Source organism: Physeter macrocephalus, chromosome 11 (genome assembly GCF_002837175.3).
Source record: "Physeter macrocephalus isolate SW-GA chromosome 11, ASM283717v5, whole genome shotgun sequence".
NCBI lineage: Eukaryota > Metazoa > Chordata > Mammalia > Artiodactyla > Physeteridae > Physeter > Physeter macrocephalus.
In genome coordinates this window covers 38,759,516-38,783,703 of record NC_041224.1, presented here as the reverse complement: position 1 = coordinate 38,783,703, position 24,188 = coordinate 38,759,516, and the positions used below count along the sequence as shown (strand labels likewise).

Genomic DNA, 24,188 nt, shown 5'->3' with positions numbered 1-24,188 from the left:
ATGTGGGATCTTCCCGGACCAGGGCTCGAACCCGTGTCCCCTTCATTGGCAGGCGGATTCTTAACTACTGCACCACCAGGAAAGCCCTATAAGTCACTTCTGCAGTAACTTTTCCTTCTTAGCTCGGAGAACGGAGACGAACAGAAAAGGAAGAAAACAAAAGGGAACTAAGAGCTAACTTCTGAGACTGGGGTAGTTCTGAGATTATTAAAATTTCTAATGTGAGCAAAGCTCAGCCCGTTTCTTCTGCCTCATGAATGATTAAACTGAGTACAAAGGGGGTACTTTCCCTGGCGGTCCGGTGGTTAAGACTCTGTGCTTCCACTGCAGGGGGCACGGGTCCAATCCCTAGGCGGGGAACTAAGATCACGCACGCCAGCACGGCCAAAAAATAAATAAATTAATTAATTAAACTGAGTACGAAGGGATGCTTTTCCCCAGGTGCACCTTCTTTACAACATGGCACTTGCTTTTAGAGGGCCTTTGCCTCTCCAGGATCCCCCCACCTTCCATCTTTGTGAACATTTTAACATTCATTTGAACAGAGGAGCTTATAGCAGATGGGACGGAGGTGGGTAGAGCTAAGAGAACTGTATGGCATGTTGTCTGCCACAGGGAGTTTACAGACTGGCCAGGATGCTACATTTAGGGCACACCAAACAATTAATAATCAACTTATGACAACACATAATTGTTAGGTTGTATAGTGACTCTAAACATAGTAAGGGTTCTCTAGGAGTCAGGAAAAGTTAGGCCTTGAGTTGGGCTTAAACGGGTAGAATTTGGCAGGAGAGAAGGCTGACCATCCAGGGAGTAAAGAAGCTTGTGAGAGGTTCAGAGTTAAAATAAAGAAGAGACTCTCGGGGAAGTGGGTGACAGGATTGAAGTCTGCTAGAACGAGTAGGTGGGGGTCAAGCTTGGAATTCTCGATGCAGACAGCAGGGCCTCACAGTGACTTTTTTTTTTTTTTTTAAAGAAGATGTTGGAGGTAGGAGTTTATTAATTAATTAATTTATTTTTGCTGTGTTGGGTCTTCGTTTCTGTGCGAGGGCTTTCTCTAGTTGTGGCAAGCGGGGGCCACTCTTCATCGCGGTGCGCGGGCCTCTCACTATCGCGGCCTCTCTTGTTGCGGAGCACAGGCTCCAGACGCGCAGGCTCAGTAGTTGTGGCTCACGGGCCTAGTTGCTCCGCGGCATGTGGGATCCTCCCAGACCAGGGCTCGAACCCGTGTCCCCTGCATTAGCAGGCAGATTCTCAACCACTGCGCCACCAGGGAAGCCCCTCACAGTGACTGTTTAATGAATTGTCACACCTGCCAGAGTAAGTGTGCCAGAGAGGTGTAAGGGGATCAGAGAAGTAAGTGTTGGGTCCAGAAGTTAAAGTCAGGCTTCAGGATGCAGTATTATTTGACTTATTATATACCACTCTGCTGTTTTTGTTTGTTTGTTTTTGGATAAAGAGGTTGGAGAAGGCTGAGAGAAAAGGGAGAAAGTGTTAAAACTGTTAAGGGGAGCCACTAGTTTTTAAAAGTATAACCTTGGAAATTATAACTGCCATCATTTCCCATTTAGGTGTTTACCCATAGTCAGTATCAAAAGTCCAAAAGAATCTCCATCTTTCTGAGCATGCAAGATGAAATTGAGACAGAAGAGATCATCAAGGACATTTTCCAACAAGGCAAAACCTGCTTTATCCCACGGTACCAGTTCCAGAGCAATCACATGGATATGGTGAAATTAGCATCGCCTGAGGAAATCTCTTCACTTCCCAAAACATCCTGGAATATTCATCAGCCCAGTGAAGTCGAGGTTCGGGAGGAGGCCTTGTCCACAGGTGAGTGTTATGGTATTAGAATCCACACCTTAGGATGCTCTCAGTCTGTGATGGGTTGTTAGACCTTTGATCCGCTTGTTATGGTTGGGTCAGTGGGGGTCACTTTTCCTACAGGGATGAATTTGTATTTCACTTATATTCCAAGACACCGACCTAACCTAGTTTAGGGTGCGATGCCCTCTGTAAGCTGTGAAGTGTCAACTGTAATAGTGAGGTATTAAGGTATTGTTGCCTTTTCACAGACTCCTGCCCTGACCTTGTGGGTTGGATTATACATTTTCCCTGAATAATATTGCATTTCCCATGGTTTCAGTTATGGTCTGTATGGTAATGAGTACCTTATTATTAATGCTATAAGCATTTATATCTCCAGCTCAGACCTGTCAACTACTTGGGTGTCACATGGTCATCTCCAACACAACATGTTCCAAACTGAATCATATTCCCTCATGCCCACTATCCTGTGTTTCTCTTAGTGTATAGTACCATCACCACCCAGTTCACCATGCCAGAAATCTCAAGATCATCCTTGACTCTTCTCTTTCCCTCATGTTCCATGTGTGCCCATTGCCGAGTCCTGGTGATTTTACTTACTGAGTTATTTATTGAACCTGTCCACTCCTCTCTAATCCCACTGCTACCACTGAAGTCTAAGCCACCATCTTCCCTTGCTTGGGTTATTATAACAGCCTCCTAACTCTTCTTCCTCTCCTCCCTCTCAATCTATTATCTATGTAGTAATTGAAACAAGATTTCTGAAATGCAAAGCTGACCATTTCTCTCCCCTGTTTAAAGTCTTTCAGTGACTTTCTGCTGCCCTTAGTTTGAATCAAACATTCCTTAACAAGGGTCTTCCTGATTTGGCCTTGCTATTCTTTCCATTTTCACATCTTTCTACTCCCTCACTTTATAGTCTGAGTTTCAACCACTCTGAATCTCTCCCAGTTTCCCAACCCCATTTTTAAAAAATTGAAATATAGTTGATTGGCAATATTGTGCTAGTTTCAGGTGTATAGCAAAATGATTCAGTCATATATATATGTATATTTTCCATTATAGGTTATTATAAGATATTAAATATAGTTCCCTGTGCTGTACAGTAAATCCTCGTTGCTTATCTATTTTATACATTGTAATTTGTGTCTGTTAATCCCATACTCCTAATTTATCCGCCTTGGTAACCATAAGTTTGTTTTCTATGTCTGTGAGTCTGTTTCTGCTTTGTATATAGATTCATTTGTATTATTTTTTTAGATTCCACATACAAGTGACATCATATAATATTTGATATTATATCCATCCATGTTGCCACAAATAGCAATGTTTCATTCTTTTTTATGGCCAAGTAGTATTCCATTGTGTGTGTGTGTGTGTGTGTGTGTGTGTGTGTGTGTACACACACATACACCACATCTTCTTAAACCAATCACCTGTTGATGGGCCCTTGGGTTGTTTCTACGTCTTGGCTATTGCAGATAGCTTCTGTGAACACTGGAGTGTATGTATCTTTTCGAATTAGGCCAACCCCATTTTGCTTTTTCTACTGCTGGACCTTTATATGTGCTATTCCCTGGCCAACAGCCACTTGGGAGATTTAATCATTATCAAGCAGTCAAAGAGCTTGAAGCAAAACAAGCTAAGGGTGCTATTTTGTACTACGATACCTCAAACCTGTCTTAGAGATATGTATTTTTGATTAAGACTTAAATAGTTTCAAAGAAATCCCAGTGAAGCTTTATCCAATCTTCTCTCAATTTCTGTTCCTTTTCATTGTTACAACATAACCTATAAAATCAATACGACAGCATGGGAAGGGACAGAGTCAAGGTCTCATGGTAGTAGGGGGATTATTTACTTTGCTACTTTTTCTCCTATATTATACAGTCCTGTGCTTTGCTAGATGTTTAGGCACCAAAAGTACACTCAGATCTACCTCCTAGACCAGATGAATGCCAACATTATGAAACATTTTAAGACAATGAAACGTAAGGGAATGTAGTGTATCTTGGGAGATAGCCCAGGCTTATAGATAAGGAAAGATAGGAATTGTAGGGTCTGGCATTGCTCACACTTCATCAACTACTTCTCCAGACTCACAGGCTTATGGGTGGAGCCCAGGGCACTTTCCTAATTCTGGTTGACCATATTAACAGCTCCTTCCTTGCTTGCATCACTCTGTGATGTCCCGGCTAATTGAAATGCTACTTGGTATCCTCCAGTAACCAGTTTCTCCAGAGGCAGCCCATTGTCTTTGTAGAACAGCTCTGCTCCTTGTAGAATATATTCCTTTGGTTGAGCTAAAATGTGTCACCCTGAACCTTCATGCATTAGTTTTATTTCTGTTTAAGTATGATAGTGGGGAAGAATAAGGAAGAAGCATGATCTTTCCTCTTAATTTAGCTGTACTTCCTGGTTAGGATAAACTCAGTTCAAACAAATGAGCTAAATCATTTATATATAGGTTTTAGCACATCATTTGGCACATAGGAGCTATTCAGTAAATGGTAACTGTTATTGATTTTAAGAAAGGCAGGATTATTCATTATGCAGTCAACTCAATGCTACCTGAGTGTTTAACATTTTGATAATTTCCAACAAACATTTTCTGAACATCTGCTTTGTATCAGACACTGTATTAGCTCTGGAAAGATAAGGTCCTGGACTTCAAGCTGCTCACACTCTAGCAGGGTAGACAGAAAACATACGTAAGTAGAATGACTATCCCAACCTATCGTATATATCAAATATAAGTCAAATGAAAAGAATATTAATAATATAGAAGTTCAGGGCTTGGCCCTGAATAGAAACAAGTTCACTCACAAAACTGCTTGTTCATTTTTTTTCTCCTCCATACCATTTATTCATGCTGTATTTGTGGGACAAGTTGCTTTTTCTCCCCATGTGTTTTTCTTTGCAGATGCTTGCAGTTGGCATTGCAAAGGGTTAGGGAATTATACCTGTAGTTTCTTGCAATTGCAGCCTGGGAGGTAATGCTCTTTGCTGTTGTTTATAGAATGTTCGATTCACAGTCTCTGCTGTTTGTTATCTCCCAGCATCACATTCTGTACCGTGTATTTTTACTCACATCAGCAGTTTAGAATGTGGCATCTTCAGTGCTACAGCATAAATCTAGCTTCGCAGTGTTTGGGACAAGCTGACTAGAGCTCAGATTGTCCCCAGTATAGTTTATGTAGCCTGCTTATCTTTCTGGTTCGCTCACGTTATGGCAGGTTAGAGAAAAGTGAGCTCTGGTGTCCTCAGTTGCAATTATAAGTTCCTAAGCAAAAATTTCACACGGACTATTTTTTGTATTACGTATATAGCAAAATAACAGAAGGGTAAAAGAAGTGGAGGGGCTGCCTCTACTGAATTTGTTCTCAAAGTGAGGGCTGCTTGGGCAATTAGATTAGCCAGGAATCTTTCCACTGAAAGGACATAATCTAATTCAACGTGGCTTAAGCAAAAATAGGATTTTATTGGCCCAGAGACTGAAGAATCCACAGAAGGGCTAGCTTTAGATATGGCCAGATCAGAGTCATTAGGATCTACTCTATCTCTGCCTTTTGACTCCACTTTCATCTATATTGGCTTCATTTCTTGGTGCCACAGGTGGCCGTGGTAGTCACAGGTTCCACAGCATCCTTACTGCTAGCAGTCCCAGCAGAAAAGAGCAAGTCTGTTTTCTAACGGTCCCAGTAAAGTCCTGGTCTTAACTCTTACTGACCCGAATTGGGTCAAGTGGCCATCCTGAAATCAATCACTGTGGCCAAGGACATGGACGAGGCTTAGTGACCTAGGCCTGGGTCTTACTTGTCCATCCCTGAGCCACTCACTGTAACCAGGGAGAAAGGATGTATTGACTGACTGGACATGGTCCTGTGACCACCTGTGCGGCCCTACCCAAACCACTGAGCTGAGAGTGGGCTGGGAGTGATTCACCACAGGAAAAAGAAGTACTCTTTCCAGAACAGGGCAATGGATACTGGACAGTCCAAAATCAAACTCACCTATGCTGTCAATCACTTCTGAAATTCTATAGAATATAACAGGCTCTTTGCAGTCATAACTTTGTCAGAGCTGATTTTTTATTTTTGATCTTTCTGGAAGCTCTTTAGGAATTCATACCTATGTGTGGGTGCCTGATACATAACTCAAATAAATAAATGATCATAATGAAGACTTTGTAGTCCTCAACCAAAACATTTTAAAGTGACTGAATGGGGCAGTGTCAAGGACAGAATCTTTGCACATGACATGTGTAACATCCCTCTAGGTTGTTCATGATCAGTACTTTTGGGAGGGTTAGGATTGGTTTATTGAAGTCATTCCCATTAAATTGACCTCCTTTCTTTCTTCAGTAGGGTTGCATGGCACCTGCAAGAATATAGTAAAGAGAGTGGGTATGAATTTCATCAAGGCATTTTGCAGAGTCTTGATATCCTTGACGACAGGGTGGAGAAATTTGGGTTGGATCGTAATACTTTATTCAGAAGATATTTCATGAGTGCTCATCTGTGGGAGGAGTGATGGGGGATGCAGCGGGGAACAGGGTGGACCTGGTCCCTGCAGTTGTGGAGTTAACCAACCTGTTGTCCTCCAGAGGCAGGTTTGTGCCGGCATATCACAGGGCCCTCTCCTTTGTGCTGTCCTGTTCAGCTTTTTGTTGCCACTTAGATGTCCCACTGTCCCTGGATTTCAGCATGTCAAAACTCATTCTTATCATTCTCTTTGTGTTTTTCACATTTCTGTTAGTAGCCAGTTTGTAAACATAGACTTATGCTTGTCTCTTTTTTACCCATCCAGTTATCAAGTATTACCAGGTTTTTTTCTTTGTAATGTTTTTATCACCTGTTTTTCTCTAATTCCAGTTTTGAGGGATCCTTTGTCTACAGTTTTGATTCTTCATGTCTGTTCCATTGGAATACACTTCCAGTTGGTTTCCTGGCCATGTTGCCTTTCCTCAAGTACCTGTTTTTGTACTGGCCATCTACCCTGTTCAAGCCTTTCCCGGTACCCAGCATAGATCTGTGTGCCTGAGCAGACTGAGGTTCCTGCTAGCTAACTGTTGCCAAGAGAAGGGATACTGGATGAAATTTAAACATTCAGGCCACTGTCTGGAACACTCTGTCTTTTTACCTTGACTCCTTCTTCCGCCTGGTGCAGTTCCTCTGCTTCAGCCAAAGTAGTCTGCTGGAAGACAGTATTTCACAGCAATCGAGAACCCAGACTTGGGAATCAGATAAGCCTGGATGTGAGTTCTACTTTTGCTACTTTCTAACTATGTGACTTTGGGGATGTTGTTGAACTCCTTTGAGTGTCAGTCTTGTCACCTGTGAGTGGATGAAGCTACCTCACAGGTCTGTTATGAAGCTTGAATGAAAAGTGCTTGGCATATAGTAGGTGCTCAGTAAAGAGGCTCTTGTTGCTGATGTGGATTCTGTTGTTTTTGCAGTGGTTGAGTTGTCATCTGAGAACACACTATGTTCATTACTGTGAAATTTGGTTACACCTACTGTTTTTCAAGGCTAGAATATCTTAGGTGTTCCTTCCAGGTGGTATCTTTTAGTCTAGCGCTTAATGTCATTGCCTTTTGAGTCAGACTGATCTGAATTTGAATCTAGGCTTTACCACTTGGGGAAATTACTCAACATCACAAAGTACACATTTTTCCCTATGAAATCAGGGATAGTTGCAGTGGCCACTCATTGTGCTATTTAGAGGGTAAAGTAAGATGATGTATGTGAAGTTCCTTGTAGTGAACTGGCTCATGTAGTGAGGGATCAAAAATGGCAGTTACTGTCAATAATAAGCTGTTCTCACCTTCTCTAACCCTTCCTTGACTGCCCCCAATCCTCAAGTCCCTTTCTTCTCTAATTCTTAACTCAACCAGCACTTAACATATATCCACCTGTTGTACAAATTCTCCTAGGGGGTATATTTCTTTTCTTTGCTGAGAGACTTTGCGGTATTGTGATTTATAATAAGAAATACATATTTGGTCTTCATCCCAGTTTCTGGCAGAACTCCTAAAATCTTTGGAATTTTCCAAGTAATAAGAGCCATAAAGGTGTCTTGATATTCATAGCACACCCCTTTCAGCCAGACCTGAGTATATGTTGATGTGGTGACTTTGGAAAGCAACCAGTGGAATCAACTTTTGATTAGAGGGTTGGAATTTTCAGTCTCCCCACCGCACTGACTTCTGGGGAGGGGATGAATCAGTGACCAGTGACCAATGATTTAATCAATCATGCCTTTGCAGTGAAGCCTCCATAAAAACCCAAAGGACGGGGTTTGGAGAGCTTCCTGGCTGGCGAGCCTGTGGAGCTGCTGGATGCTGTGCGCCCTTTCCCTGTACCTTGCCTTGTATATCTCCTCCTGAGCTGTATCCCTGTACAGTCAACTGGTAATCTAGTTAGTAAAATGTTTCTCTGAGTCCTGTGAGCTGCTCTAGCAAATTAATCAAGTTAATCCAACCCAAGGAGGGAACCTCCGATGTATAGCCTGTAGGTCAGAAGTACAGGTAACAACCTGGACTTGCCATTGGCATCTGGCATGGGGGTTGCAGGTAGGGCAGGCAGTCTTGTGGGACTGAGCTCTTACCCTGTAGGATCTGACACTGTCCCCAGGTAGACTGTGTCAAAATTGAGTTGAACTGTAGGACACCCAGCTAGATGTCAGAGAATTGCTTGGTGGCCCAGGAAAAAGCATTAGAGACTTGGATTCTTTATTTTTTTTAAATTAATTAATTAATTTTTATTTATTTATTTTTGGCTGCGTTGGGTCTTCGTTGCTGCGTGCGGGCTTTCTCTAGTTGCAGCAAGTGGGGCCTACTCCTTGCTGCAGTGTGCGGGCCTCTCATTGTCGTGGCTTCTCTTGTTGTGGAGCACGGGCTCTAGGCGCGCAGGCTTCAGCGGTTGTGGCTCACGGGCTCTAGAGCGCAGGCTCGGTAGTTGTGGCTTGTGGGCTCTAGAGCACAGGCTCACTAGTTGTGGCGCATGGGCTTAGTTGCTCCTCAGCATGTGGGATCCTCCTAGACCAGGGCTCGAACCCGTGTACCCTGCATTGGCAGGCGGATTCTTAACCACTGCGCCATCAGAGAAGCCCCGACTTGGACTCTTTAAGAGCAGAGCCCTTCTCCTAAATCATCTGTATTCCTGGTGCCAGCATCATGTTTTTTTTGTTTGTTTTCTTATTTTTAAAAAATATTTTATTTATTTATTTATTTGGTTGCGCCAGGTCTCAGTTATAGCATGCGGGCTCCTTAGTTGCAGCTGGCGGGCTCCTTTGTTGTGGCTTGCTGACTCCTTAGTTGTGGCATGCAAACTCTTAGTTGCAGAATGCATGTGGTATCTAGTTCCCTGACCAGGGATCAAACCCGTGCCCCCTGCATTGGGAGTGCAGAGTCTTAACCACTGCGCCACCAGGGAAGTCCCCCAGCATCATGTTGTTCACATCAGACTTTCAGTGAAAGTGTCTTGAGGTAAAGCCAACACTATTATGAATTCAAAGAATGCTTATATAAATTTATGGATGATCAATATTTTATAGTCATTAAAGGAAAGCTGGATTTAAAAAATAATAAGCATCTACCTAGGCACACTTTAAAAAGTATATCAGAAATAGTTGTTTTATAAGATGCTGTGACACTTTTATTTGGTATTTGGAAATAAAGTGTTCACATTAGACCTGGGCTGGAATAACCTTGCAATTGATCTTCTCCCAGCACTCGCTTTGGGGAAGAGTTAAGATCCAGGTGGAATGTTGTACCTGCCGTGTTTGCTGTGTGCTGTTGCACCTGGGTTGGGAGCTATGAGTTGGTGCATAGGCCTTGGGTCTCTAAGTCTTGATCCATGTAAAAAACTGGTAGGAACTCACAGGTCTCAAGGGGACCTGCACACACCTTGGCTCTTGATGCACCCCATGTGGATGAGGGAGCAAAAGAAGCTGCATGCTGGGGTAACTCCTGGGCCCAGGAGGAGGTGGAGATGCTGCTCTGTGTCCTTCTATAATGCCAAGTACGTACAGTCATACCTAGACTGAAGTCTGTCGTGTCTCCTGAGTCAGAGTGCCGGCTGAAACGTGTAACAGCCTCTGGGTCCCTGCTGCGTTCATAATCCAGTCTGTGGGCATTAACTTATTATGTTCTTCTGCACACTCCACAGGCCTTCGCAGGAGTTTTGGGTGACCTCTCCCTCAGGACAGTTGAGAACGTTGCCTTCAGAGTTAGGCACTGGCGGAAGTGGAGCAAACACTAATGGTCCTCGTTCCATCTTCCTTGTGTTCAGAGGGGATCATTGAAGCCCTCGGAGGTCAAGTGACTTCCCCAAGGACATACAGGCAGTTAATAACAATGCGGTGGTCACCCAGTTCTCCTGTTTTCCACTCTAGTGCCCTTTGAATTGCCATTTCTTTTCTTAACACCTCATTCATTAATGTTGCTTTACCACCTGGATTTTCCTTCTCTCCTGACAGTATACTGCACCAGAGCCATTATTCACAGAACAGGTACTGTTGGTAATTGTATGCATGGGAACATCATCATATTTTCCCAAGGAAGAACTTGTGCTAAGTCACATGTATCTAAAAGTGCACTGGTTGTGAAGTGAAGCTTTTTTTTCAGTCATTTTATATTCAAGTAAATGCAGGAAGAACAGCCTAGGCTTTCACTTGTAACAGGGCCTTTCATATGAATGATAAGTGTACACATGGTAGGCTTCTGTGGAGCTGTTCCAGGATTGTCTATTTTATCTTTTGCAGCAGCAACTTCAGACTATATTCTCATTTCCGCTAGTGGTAGTTTACTTTTTGTTAACTCCCAGCCCATTAAGATGAAAAGATACTTCCTTAGGGATTATGGCCTGTTATTCTTGCCAAGATGTGTTAGCCTGCTAAATGTTCTGTTCAAACATAGTGAATCGTTGAATGTACTATGGAACACTTAAGTGTCATTAAAAGGACTAACCTAGGTGACTTAAAACTCTCTACCTATAGAACTTCAGGTGTTTAAACTCCTTTTCCAATTCAGTTTTTATTTCATTACCTTTAATCAAGACATTAAAATGTCTATGAGGTTTATGTATGTTTCTGTATATGTTAAATTGAGAGAAGAGGCAGAATTTTAAAAAATATTTATTTATTTATTTGGTTGCGCTACGTCTTAGTCGCGGCACATGGGCTCCTTAGGTGCGGCAGGCAGGCTCCTCAGGTGCTGCAGGCGGGCTCCTCAGTTGCAGCTCACAGGCTCCTTAGTTGCAGCTCGTGGGCTCCTTAGTTGTGGCTCGCAGGCTCCTTAGTTGTAGCATGTGACCTCTCAGTTGTGGCATGCATGTGGGATCTAGTTCCCTGACCAGAGATCGAACCCGGGCCCCCTGCATTGAGAGCATGGAGTCTTATCCACTGTGCCACCAAGGAAGTCCCGAGGCAGAATTTTTAAGAGGAGTTTGAATTAGAAAAAAATAAGTTGTTTTTAGTTTCGTTTTCTGATCCTTAAACCTCAGGTCAGAGTGGTGAAAACTGGTTTGTAAATAAATACCACCACGGGTGTCTGTGCCCCACTCCTGCTCTCTTCAGCAGCAAGTCCTCTCTCCTTTTCTCTCACTCCGTCCTCAAGGGTTAATGGAACAGTTTTGGGGCTGTTGATGTCCTTTTTTAAAAAAATATAAATTTATTTATTTATTTATTTTTGGCTGCGTTGGGTCTTCATTGCTGCGCACAGGCTTTCTCTAGTTGTGGTGAGCGGGGACTACTCTTTGTTGCGGTGCACGGGCTTCTCATTGCGACGGCTTCTCTTGTTGTGGACCATGGGCTCTAGGTGCGCGGGCTTCAGTAGTTGTGGCTCACGGGCTTCAGTAGTTGTGGCTCGTGGGCTCTAGAGTGCAGGCTCAGTAGTTGTGGCGCATGGGCTTAGTTCCTCTGTGGCATGTGGGATATTCCCGGACCAGGGATTGAACCTGTGTCCCCTGCGTTGGCAGGTGGATTCTTAACCACTGCGCCACCAGGGAAGCGTGGGGCTGTTGATGTCTTAGAGAATGTCTAACCACAGGTTAGGCATAGCCTCCATCTTATCCATCTGTTTTATGGGCAGGAGCCCAGAGGATCTCTTTCCTCGAATGCCTTCTGCTGTGAAAACAGCCCTTTAAAATTCTTCATTAAAGCATTCTGAGGGGACTTCCCTGGCGGTCCAGTGGTTAAGACTTCGCCTTCCAGTGCAGGGGCTGTGGGTTTGATCCCTGGTTGGGGAGCTAAGATCTCACATGCCTCGTGACCAAAAAACCCAAAATATAAAACAGAAGCAATAGTGTAACAAATTCAATAAAGACTTTAAAAATGGTCCACATCAAAAAAAAAAGCATTTTGAAAGCCCACAAGACTGGGATGTTTCTTTATGATGAATTATAACCTGTTCTTCTTTCCAGGGAAGTGACTTAGGGAATTTTCTCCATTGAAAAATGAAGACGAGATGATTTCAAGGAAGCTGGGCCAGTAAAGTGAAATGAAGTTCTGCTTTGTCCACTTGGCAAACGTCAGGGCTGAATTATCTATCTTAGGTTATTGTGGTGACCTCCTAACTGGCCACCCCTGTCCAAACACTTGACTTCTCTGTCTCACATTCCTGCCAAAGTGACCTTAAAACTCACCTGGATTGTATCACTCCACCGCTTGAAAACTTTGTCTTCATTGCCTAGCAAATAAGTCCAGATTGAGTAGCAAGGTTCAAGGAAGAGAAAAAGATGTGTGTGTGTGTGTGTGTGTGTGTGTGTGTGTGTTCTTTTTGGGGGAGGTTTTTCTGTCTTTGTTCTTCTAGTTCCCTCAACCTGAAATGCCCATCTTCTTTGTCTGACTTCTGGAATCTTAATCATCCTTTAAGTCTCCTTAGCTTCCTCAGTCAGATTTAAACATTTCTTCCTTTGTATTTCTACCTATGTTATGACACCTCAGTGTGCTTTGTGTTGTTGAATTGGCTTTATTACATCCCATGCTTGTAATTTCAAAGGTTTTTTTTTTTTACCTTAATATTTGCAGGAATTGGGAGCCCAGCACTTAAGAGGGAAGCCCATTCCACTTTAGGCTGCTTTATAAAATGATAGAAGTTATTCTTTATTTTAAGCTTGTGCCTTCATGTAACTCTTTCACTTGGCAGTCCTGCTGCCCTTTCAAGAAACACATAAATAGTCTCGAAACATTTCCCTTGTTGCGTTTGGGCTCGAAACAGTACCCCAATGAATTTGAGGTATTGCCTTTTTCTACATCGGCTTAAATATCCTTTTTAAAGTATTATATAGGACTTCCCTGGTGGCGCAGTGGTAAAGAATCCGCCTGCCAGTGCAGGGGACATGGGTTTGATCCCTGGTCCGGGAAGATCCCACATGCTGCGGAGCAACTAAGCCCGTGCACCACAACCACTGAAGCCTGCCTGCTTTAAGGCCCGCCTGCCACAACTACTGAGCCTGCGTGCTGCAACTACTGAAGCCCGCATGCCTAGAGCCCGTGCTCCGCAACAAGAGAAGCCACTGCAATGAGAAGCCCGCGCACTGCAATGAAGAGTAGACCCTGCTCGTCGCGACTAGAGAAAGCCCGCACGGAGCAACGAAGACCCAACGCAGCCAAAAAAGAAAAATAAATAAATGCGAACATAATCTATTTTTTATCCTCCTCCTCATCTATAAAAGCAGATATGTATTAACTAATTATCCACAAATAAGCAAGCAGAACAAGCCAATATTACTATTAGATGAAGTGGGCAGGGAGCTATGAGATGGAAATTGAACAGAACAAAAAATGTCTTCCTAACTGCCCATCTCATTACTTTGGTTTAAAGCAAATACACATAATAATTTAAGTGTTCTTTGGGTGTAGTGATGCTAGAAGCCAGAATCACTTGTAAGAAGTCCTGGGATGAATTAGTTTATCTGATTGTCTAGACCAGTTGTTTTCACACTTCAAGCCTGACTCATTGGGGCTTTTAAATTTAGTTTAGTAGCATTAAAAAAACAAACAAACAAGAAAGACATAGAAAAAACGCTTTTATTTAAGTAAAGGTTTGTATGTGTGTCTGTGTGTATCTGTGTATGTGTGCATGCATGTGTCTGTGTCTATGTGTATATAAAATGGGTCACGGTGTTTTTCTTACTGTAGGTTCCAGAAAGTTTGAAAGCCACTGGTTTATGCATCTACTTCTCAAAAGGGCATGTATCTTTTAGTTGGCCCCTGGTGGAATATCAGTGGGCTCACTGAGCAATAGGACAAACAGTACATTTTCTTCAAGTGTTAATTTTACTTAGACATTTTGGTGAAAACAAATGCAAGTTTTGTTAATTTCTCTACCTTTTAACATGTTTTATATGTTTCAACACTGTGTTTCTTAGCACTGAAGACTTCTTAACTATTGTGTTTAATTGTGGATTTTTTTAATGGATATAAACCAACCTTCTTTTTGCATGTAAAGCTCTATGTCTCGAATTCTACCTTATTATCAATTTTGCTTCCTCTTTGTGTTTGAATATGCCTTTGACTTTCTCCTGAATCTTTGGTGCCATTGTCTGTGGGCATGCCTCTTGTAAATAGCATACAATTGGATTTTTGTTTTTGCACCCAACTGGGAGTCTTCTTTTATTAGAAGGGTTCAGCCTGTCCTCTTTTTGGTGATAACTGGTGTGTTTGGCGTTCCCTTCTGTTACTTGTTATCTTGTTTTCTGTTTTTGGAAAAAGAATTTTTTTTGCCATTTCCTTTTCCTTTGTATCCTTTTTTCTCTTTTTTACTTCATAGTCAGGTATCCATTTCTATTACTGGTTACATTAAAATGTTTTTGAACCTCACATTCTCATTAGCATTATCAATATAGTATTGATTGACTTTTTTACTCCTGTAAAAGATAAGAAAGTGAATGTGCTTTTTTGTCCTAGATTTTAATAAACATAAACTGGGATTTAAAATCAATAATAATAATTTTTAAATGTGTATCTATTCTTTAAGGAATTTTTTGACATTTGATTATTTTCTTACTATATTTATAAAGAACAGTCATTTAAAGTCAACTCTAAATTTTCCTAGGTTCATGGTTCATTGCTTCTGCTTTTAAATCATGTCTTCCTCATTCTTGACTTATGTATTTTTATTAATTTCTTGGTCAGATGGAGTATTCCTTTAAGTAATTTTTTTCAATATGATCTGTGGGTGGCATAGTTTTGGAATGCTTTTATTTTTGAGCCTGTGTTTGTATGTGCAGTGAATTCTTGAATGGAGTAAGAATTCTTGGGCCACACCTTTTTTTTTTTTTCACTCAAAATTCTAGACCAGGGGTTGGCAAACGTTTTTTGTCAGGTGCCAGATAGTAAATATGTAGGCCGTGGGATCTCTGTAACAGCAATTCAACTGTGCTGTTGTAATATAAAATAGACAATATTTATGTAGGGTATGGCAATGTTTCAGTAATACTTTATTTACAAAAACAGACAGCAGGCCAGATTTGGCCCTGGGGCTGTAATTTCTTCACCTGTTCCAGACAATTGATCCATTTTCTTGTGGCATTTAGCGCTGTAGATGAGAAGTCTTGTGTCTTATCCATTTTTTCCTTAGTAAGAAACTTGCTTTTTTGCTGCTTGGGTTCTTTTAGGAATTTTTATTATCTTTGAAATTTACAAATTTCATACTCATTAATTTTATGAATTCATTGATACTTAGTGGAATTCCCTCGTTGTGCAGTAGTTAGGACTCAGTGCTTTGATATTTATATTACCAAATAAACCAGCAACACTCACCATTCTTTCATTTTTCATGAAAAGATCTACATTTTGAAAAACATACCTAGAAATATCTCTCCCCAAAGCCTTCAAAATACAAGTTATGTTTCACTTTGAATCTAAGAAGATTATCTTCTGTGAAGAAAGTGTCTACTCTATTCAGAAACCTAATAAAGAGCTCCTTCAATGATGACTCATTTTCACGTCATAAAATTATAACTGAATTGGCAGAAAATTTATTATAACATTGAAATGGGAGAGAAAAAGTTAATATAAAGTACAAACTATTACATATTTTGTCTTCCTCTCTAATCTCTTTTATTCAATTGAATTGAATACAGTTTCAGAGGAAATTCCTATTTAAGTTTAGAGTGCTTAAAAACAAGCTAGGTACTTCGTTCTGCATGCAGCACCTTGCTTATTGCTTTTATGTCTCCTGGCACTGCGCTACAAATCACAAAGCATTTAGGGAACATTCAGACCTCACTGAAATCATAAATAAAAAATTCCAGAGCACCCTGTACCGACCTTGGATAGCTGATTACTGGGGCAGCTCGGAACACACACACACATTCTCTCTCTGTCTCTCCTCTCCTCCCCTCTTCTCTGTCCCACATACACTTATACCAAAGCTTCAACATGTCTTCTCCTATGTTCTCACTAAATTGTAGGTCTGTGTGTTAACTGGAGATACCTCTCCAAGTTGAAGAGTTTGAAGACTTCTATGGATTTAAAATTTTGCCTCTTTAGTGCTGGTTCTTAATCTTCTTATTTAGAAACATAATTTTTAGATTGGACAAGTTACAAGTTTCATAGTTGTGATAGAAGCTTTCATTAGAAAAAGTTCTTAGAACTTTCATTAGGTATGCCCCTCTCCCCACACTTGTTCTAGTTGCTCACTGGTAACTAGGTGTCTTTAATAAATGTGGTTGGAAAACTTCTGTTGGTTTTTCTGACCATCTTACTTTTTTCTACTCATTATACTTTTCACTAATCCACATTAAAAAAACTTAAGAAATATTTCTGAATTTGATGGTTATAACAAGCTTCAAGGGAAAAAGAGACTTAGCTGCAGTATAAATGTAAAAAATTAATAAACAGAAGCCTCAGTTAAGTAGTCAGGAGACCGGAAGGGGGGAGCGCTCATGCCCTGGGATGGTAGCGGAGCCCAATGGGAAGAATAGACTCCTTCCCTGGCAAGGACTCAGCCACTGAAAGGCATGGACTCTTTGTTTCCTATAGTCCCCCACTTCCAGCTTCCTTTTCCCCTTCCATAAAAGTGTTCTCTTTCCCTTGCCGTGGGGAGACTTGCATGTGGCTCACCATGGTTGCAGACCCCTAATTGCAATTCTCTGCAGATCCTGAATAAACCCATCTTTGCTGGAGAAATATCTGACAGTCTGTTTATTTTGGGTCACCATAAGAAAAATATCTATCAAAATAATGAGTGAAAATGATATTATATATTTGGCATATGTGACATAAGGAAATGAACATGAAGAGGCACACAGGAAACCTGTGTCCCTTCACCATTTTTAAAAAAGTGGTTTTTTGCTATGCAATCTTATGTCTTTGGAAAGAGCATATTGATTTTACCCCATTGAGAATTTGTCTTTCTACAGTCACCTCAACAGTTAATTGATTATGGGAATCAATCAAGAATTGTACTTCATTTGCATAGTTTGCTAACTTTTACGTTTCTATTGAGTTGGGAGAGTTAGTGAGGAGAGTGGTGATGATATACCTGCACTACCTTGAACAGAAATACTTAACATTGTCTTAAGCTGTTTCAGAGGAGAGGTGAATTAGACAGAGGCTGGGGAGTGGGGGAAACTGTGGGAAGTAAAATAAATAGTTGATGTACATGGTTTCGAAGGTTTGCCTTTTTGATACTAAAGGAGTATGTTTTTTTAAAAATATATTTATTTATTTTTTGGCTGCGTTGGGTCTTCGTTGCTGCACACAGGCTTTCTCTAGTTGTGGCGAGTGGGGGCTACTCTTCATTGTGGTGGGCGGGCTTCTTGTTGCGGTGGCTTCTCTTGTTGCGGTGGCTTCTCTTGTTGTGGAGCACGGGCTCTAGAGCGCAGGCTCAGTAGTTGTGGCACATGGGCTCAGTTGCTCTGTGGCATGTGGGATGTTCCCGGACCAGGGCTCAAACCCGTGTTCCCTGCATTGGCAGCTGGATTCTTAACCACTGCGCCACCAGGGAAGTCCCAGGAGTATGTTTTTATTACTAGAAGTTCTTGCAGAAAAATGTCCTGGCGGTTGTATGTTTGCATTCACATCCCTGTGTATGCATACTCACTGAATAGATCACATAGCCCCAGAGTGTTGCCACTGCATAGACCCTGCACATCTAGAGTGCAGTGCTTTATATGGCCTGCGTATCTGTTTTATCAAGCTGCTGTCTGTCACCCCACCACATTGTAGACACATCCACATCAGCTCCCGTTTTGTTCTGGGTTTCTGCCCAGATTCTAACTTCCGACAAGAGGTTTTTTCATTCTGCTGTATCCAGGACTCTTTCTCAGTGCTCTTTTAAAATGCCATTGGGTAACCTCTGGGAAGTGTAGATTCAGACTCTTCTGTCAAGGTAAATGTTTGGACAATATACCTTACAGGTAAAGCTAATATTTACATAAAGAGACAATCATGAGAGACAATGAAGGGAGAACTTAGGCTGAAAGAAAACTGTGGAACTCAAAGCAGTGGTCTTCTAGACTTATGATCAGGGCCTCCCTTGGACAAAAACACAAATCCTTTTATTCATGAGGTCTGCCTATATTCCTCCCACTGTCTTTATCCTCAGGCATTAGCCTCTCAAAAGCCATCACAGGCAAAAAGGTGCCCCTGTTCCTTCTCTTCTTTTTAATTAAACTTCTAAAACTTCAAACTGCAGTGATTTTTCCTTCTTCACTCCTCTGAAAGAAGTTTAGGTCTGTCCCATATTGGTACTTCTGATGGACTCTGTTAGAGATTATGTGCCTGAATATTCAGGCCCGGATAAAGAAGGAAGGGAAAAGTTTAAACGTGCTAGTTTATTTTCCTTGATTAGAGATGTAATAAGGTGAGGAGAGCAAGGAGCAAGCGCGTTGCAGGCGACTCTGCTGGAGAGAGCTCTGCCAGTGTACGAAGTTTGTTTTAATTTCCAGTTACAAAGTGAATAAATCACAGAGATGTGATATACAGCATGGTGATTATGGTTAACAATACTGAACTGTATATTCGAAAATAGCTAGGAGAATGGCTCTTAGAAGTTCTCCTCACAGGAAAAAATATTTTGTAACTATGTATGGTAACAGATATTTTTACAATTAATTTTTATTGGAGTGTAGTTGCTTTACAATGTTGTATTAGTTTCTGCTGTACAGCAAAGTGAATCAGCTCTACGTATACATATATCCCCTCTTTTTTGGATTTCCTTTCCATTTAGGTCACCACAGAGCACTGAATAGAGTTCCCTGTGCTATACAGTAGGTTCTCATTAGTACCTATTTTATACATAATAGTGTATATATGTCAATCCCAATCTCCCAGTTCATCCCACCCCTCCCTTCTCCCCCAGTATCTGTTCTCTACATCTGCATCTCTATTTCTGCTTTGCAAATAAGTTCATCTGTACCATTTTTCTAGATTCCACATATAAGTGATATTATACGATATTTGTTTTTCTCTTTCTAACTTACTTCACTCTGTATGACAGTCTCGAGGTCCATCCACGTCTCTGCAAATGGCACAATTTCGTTCCTTTTTATGGCTGAGTAATGGTGACAGATATTCACTGGACTTATGGTGGTGACCATCTTGCAGTATATACGAGCATTGAATCATTACATTTTAAATCTGAAACGAATATAATGCTATGCCAATTATACCTAAACTTAAAAAAAAAGAGTTTGTTTTCTGCATTGTAGTGACAGACCTAGATTTGAAGGGACAGAAACTCTATGTCTTGGAGCCTTTGTTAGGAGCTGTGGCTGTACCTACACTTCGCTCAGCACACTGTGCCAAGTGTAAGCTGGAATGAGGACCCAGGCATCTTTCTTATTAAATTGACTTTGCGCTGGGTGTCCAAGGCCCTAGAAGGGTCAGAGTTTGCTTCCTGGATGCTTGCTACCCAGAGACCTACCATTACATAACATACCTGCTCTTCCTGGCTTGTGACTTGACTGAGGTTCTGATGTGGTTTCTTCCAGCTGTTCCCAAGGCAGGCTTTTCTTTAATATGTAATTCATTATCATCTTCTTTTTTCCCTAAATTTTACCTTGTAAAAATACCTCAAAGTTTCTGACATAGACATGGCATCCTTTCCTGGTTTCTAATACTAATAGATATTTTCTCCCAAGTTTATTTTCCTTTGTTCATTTCACTGGAAGAATAGAAAGTCAGATAGGTGTGCTGAGGTCCTTATCTTGAATTTTAAGACTTATTTCTTAATAATGATAATTTGACAAGTTCAGGTTCATTTCTACTTTGTCTCCTTGTAGTAGAAATTGTGTATCTTTTGCAAATCAAGGTTTTTCTTTCTGAACTGTGGGAGTTATATTACTGATAACATTTTGGATTTATCCATAAAAGTTGCTACAGGATTTTTTTTTTATGAACCCCTCCCTTGAAGCAAACAAAAACCATATCACAATATTTGGAAATCTGCGTGGACTGAACAAAATTTTTTTGTGTTTTTTTTTAACTCTAAGAAACTGTAAGTGCCAGCCATAAAGACATTCTCTATTCCATATGCCTAAAGCCCGAAAGAAGTCAGAATTAGGCAAGTAAAAATCAGAAACGGAGCCCAGTGATCAATTATATAACACTTTGCCCTTTTCTTTTTCTTTCTAAAATGTTTTATTTGCTCAATCATTTATGCAGCACATATTTTCTGAGCCCTCTATGTGCCAGGCTTTGTGCCAGGAATGAGAGTACTAAGTTGGCGTAGCCCGAGGCCTGCTTATAAGGGTCAAGTATCTTAGACTCTACAGGAGGAAACACCATAAGGTGTGTAAAGGACTCTGAGAGCTCAGATTCTGGAGATTTAATCGTAGTGGGCACAGAAGGTGAGACAGCAGTCTCCCAAGGAACTTTATATAAGTTCAGAAGCAGAGATACTGGTAAATTATGAGTAGCTACCCTTTGAGTGTCTTAGTACATACTAAGCATTATGCTAACTGCTTTTATATATGGAACCTCATTATTCATCATGACAACAATATTGTCAGTTTCACAGATGAGGAAAATGAGTCTCAGAAAGACCATTATTTATAGACACGCTGCAGTTAAGAGGCAGAGCCAGGAGTTCCTGCCAGGGCTGCTTTCCCCAAAGGCACGCTCTTTGTGACACAGCACAGTGCCCTTCCTTGCTGCCATTGTGTGCGTGGCTGAGAATAAGAGGAGGGCATGTTGAACCTATCAGTTAGAATTAGGTTTGGCTGTATATGGCAGAAAACCCTAAAGTGACAGTGGGTTACTTGGAAAAGAAGTCTGGGAGTAGTGTTAGAAGTCTGTGGCTGCCGTGGAAGCCCCACCGTCATCAGGGACAAGTCTTGTTTCATCTGCCACATGATCCAGCATGGCATCTCAAGCTTTTGCTATCAACTCTGCATTCCAGGCACCTGGAGGAAAAAGAGGGTGGTGTGGGAAAAAGAGCACCCCTTGTGTCATCAACCCCATTTGTTAGAGCTTGGGCACGAGGCCATATGTGGCTGCCAAGGAAGCTGAGAAATACAGCCTTACAGTGGGATTCATGGCCTCCTGAATAAAGTCCTAGTTCTGCCACTAAGGAGGAAGGGGAGAATGGATGTTTAGGTGGGCCCCCAGCAGCCTGTACCACGCTCAGCCCGAGGCAGGTTGTGACTTGGTTGGTGGTCGTGGGCTGACCCGAGGCTGGAGGAGCCTGGCAGGTCCACATCACAGAGGGTGTTGTATGTCATACCTAAGGGGTTGAACTTATTTATTCTTATTTATTCTGTCGATGTTGGGGAGTTGTTGAAGGACTTCAATCAGGGGAGTGACATGACCAGTTCTGTGTTTCGGAAAGATTGCTCTGCCAGCTGTAAGGAGGACAGGCTGGGGAGATGAAGGCCAAAGGAGTGAGGCATCAGATGGAATCTGACAGAATAGAATGGATGAGAAACGATGACCACCTGATTGAAGAGGGGTACATGCAGGTACAGGCGGGATGTAGAGCCTGCTGGCCTTGGTGACTGACCGTTTGAGGACATTGAGGGACAGTCTGGCTTTGGTGGGGTTTGGTGGGGTTCAGGGAGCAGATAATGAATCCCAGTTGAGGTTTCTCTGGGGCCTCAGGGAGTTTCTGGGAGATAGCTAGTTGGATGGATAGATCTGGAGGTTAGGAAACAGGAGATACTGATTCAGGAGTCATCAGAGTATGGTTATGGGGTGAATCCTGAGATTACAGACAGGAGCCTGGTAGCTAGAAGATGAGGCTATGACAGATAGGGCCACACTAATATTAATTCCCCATTCTAGATGAGGTTTCTAGAATGATTTTGAAATTATTTCTTAGACTAGGATAATTGTAAAAGTGGAGAGAATCTGTAAATATAAATTTGGGAAGGGTTAGCTGAAAGGAGAAAACAGCAATCCTTAAGTATATGGAAATGGGTATGAATTATGGGCTAGAATTAAGAGACTACAGTTAAAGGTAGTCTTTTTTTGGTACCTCTGCTTTTGCTGTAGACAGGGAAGGATAAAATGATAGAGGGATCGGGACTTCCCTGGTGGCACAGTGGTTAAAAATCCGCCTGCCAATGCAGGGGACACGGGTTCGAGCCCTGGTCCAGGAAGATCCCACATGCTGAGGAGCAACTAAGCCCATGCGCCACAACTACTGAGCCTGCACTCTAGAGCCAGCGAGCCACAACTACTGGGCCTGCGTGCCACAACTACTGAAGCCCGCGTGCTCTAGGGCCCATGCTCTGCAACAAGAGAAGCCACCGCAATGAGAAGCCTGCCCACCGCAACAAAGAGTAGCCCCCGCTCGCCACAACTAGAGAAAGTCCGCATGCAGCAACAAAGACCCAACAGAGCCAAAAAAAAAAAAGAGTGGGGTTTTGGTCTCAGATGGAGCTGGGTTTGTTTACCGGTCCTGTTGTGTACTAGCCAAATGGACATGAGTAAACCCCCTCTTCTTTCTAAGTCTCTGTTCCTTCATTTGAAAATGGGTATCTGTTTCACTGTATTGTTATGAAGACAAAATAAAATTTGTATAAAGCTTTTAGTACAATGCCTGGTACATACTTAGTGCTTGATGTTGATGAGGATCACTACTCTTTTACATGAAATAGTGATTTCTGTCCTGATTGTAACGATCACTTGGGGTGGTATGCGCCCAGAGTGCTCTGGGTACCCAGGACAGGGTTCTCTTTGCCCGGAAGTGTTTGGGAAGAGAAGTACTATCTGAGCCGAGTCTTTAAGTGTGAATAGTAGTTTGTTATGAGGTTTTATTGGGAGGAAATATATCCCTTTTAATAAGTTTCTCAAAAAAGTGCATTGCCACAGGAAACCTGACTAAGTATATTGAAAGTATACTCAATGTATAAATAGATTGAAAAAGTTGGTTAACAGTGTCTGAAGAATTTCATTTGGGTCATCTTACGAGCCCTACTGCTTGAATTTTTTCAACCTTAGAAATATCTTAGTTTTGATTTATCAATGTTTCTAGTTTTGTTTTGAAGAATTAATCAAAAGAGTAATCCTCGATTTTATTTTAATTTCCTCCTTCAGAAAATTAACAGTGGTTAATATGTGTTCATTATGGAAAATGTCAAAATATATAATAAGCTTTTATATGTTTTTTTATTGAAGTATAGTTGATTTACAATATTATATAAGTTTCAGGTATACAGCATTGTGAATCAGTATTTTTACAGATTATACTCTATGAAAAGTTATTACAAGATAATGGCTATAATCCCCTGTGTTATATAAAATATTCTGTTGCTTATCTATTTTATATGTAGTAGTTTGCATGTCTTAATTCCATACCCCTAATTTTCCCCTCCCCTCTTTCCATTCCCCTTTGGTAACGACAAGTTTGTTTTCTATATCTGGAATCTGTTTCTGTTTTGCACATACATTCATTTGTATTATCTTTTGGATCCCATGTATGAGTGACATCATATATATTTGTCTTTCTCTGACTTATTTAACTAAGCATAATGTTCTCTAGGTCCATCCATGTTGCTGCAAATGGCAGAATTTCATTCCTTTTTATGGCTGAGTAATATTCCATTATATATATATAGATACACAACACACCCACACCCACACATCTTCTTTATCCATTCATCTGTTGATGGGCACTTGGGTTGCTTCCATATCTTGGCTATTGTAAATATGCTGCTATGAATATTGGTGTGCATGTATCTTTTCAAATTAGTGTTTTCATTTTTTCTGGATCTATACCCAGGAGTGGAGCTGGATCGTATGGTAGCTCTATTTTTAGTTTTTCAAGAAACCTCCATAATGTTTTCCCTAGTGGCTGTACCAATTTACATTCCCACCAACAGTGTACAAAGGTTCTCTTATGTTTTTTAACCCTTCCTAATTTGTCTTTTTTTTTTTTTTTTTTTTTTTTTTTTGGTATGGGCGCC

General features: G+C 41.3%; 1 protein-coding gene across 18 annotated transcripts in view; it reads left to right on the top strand.

Annotated features, from left to right (window-relative positions):
- MTHFS (methenyltetrahydrofolate synthetase) overlaps positions 1–24,188 on the top strand; it is a 324,398-nt gene that overhangs the window by 22,899 nt on the left and 277,311 nt on the right. For all 18 annotated transcript variants that reach the window (XR_008618542.1, XR_008618540.1, XR_008618541.1 and 15 more), the window contains exon 2: positions 1,572–1,833. Coding sequence is in view for 14 of the 18 variants with exons in the window: in XM_028496394.2 (XP_028352195.1) it covers positions 1,572–1,833 (262 nt within the window). In the remaining 4 variants the exon portion in view is untranslated. The remainder of the gene's footprint in view (positions 1–1,571; positions 1,834–24,188) is intronic.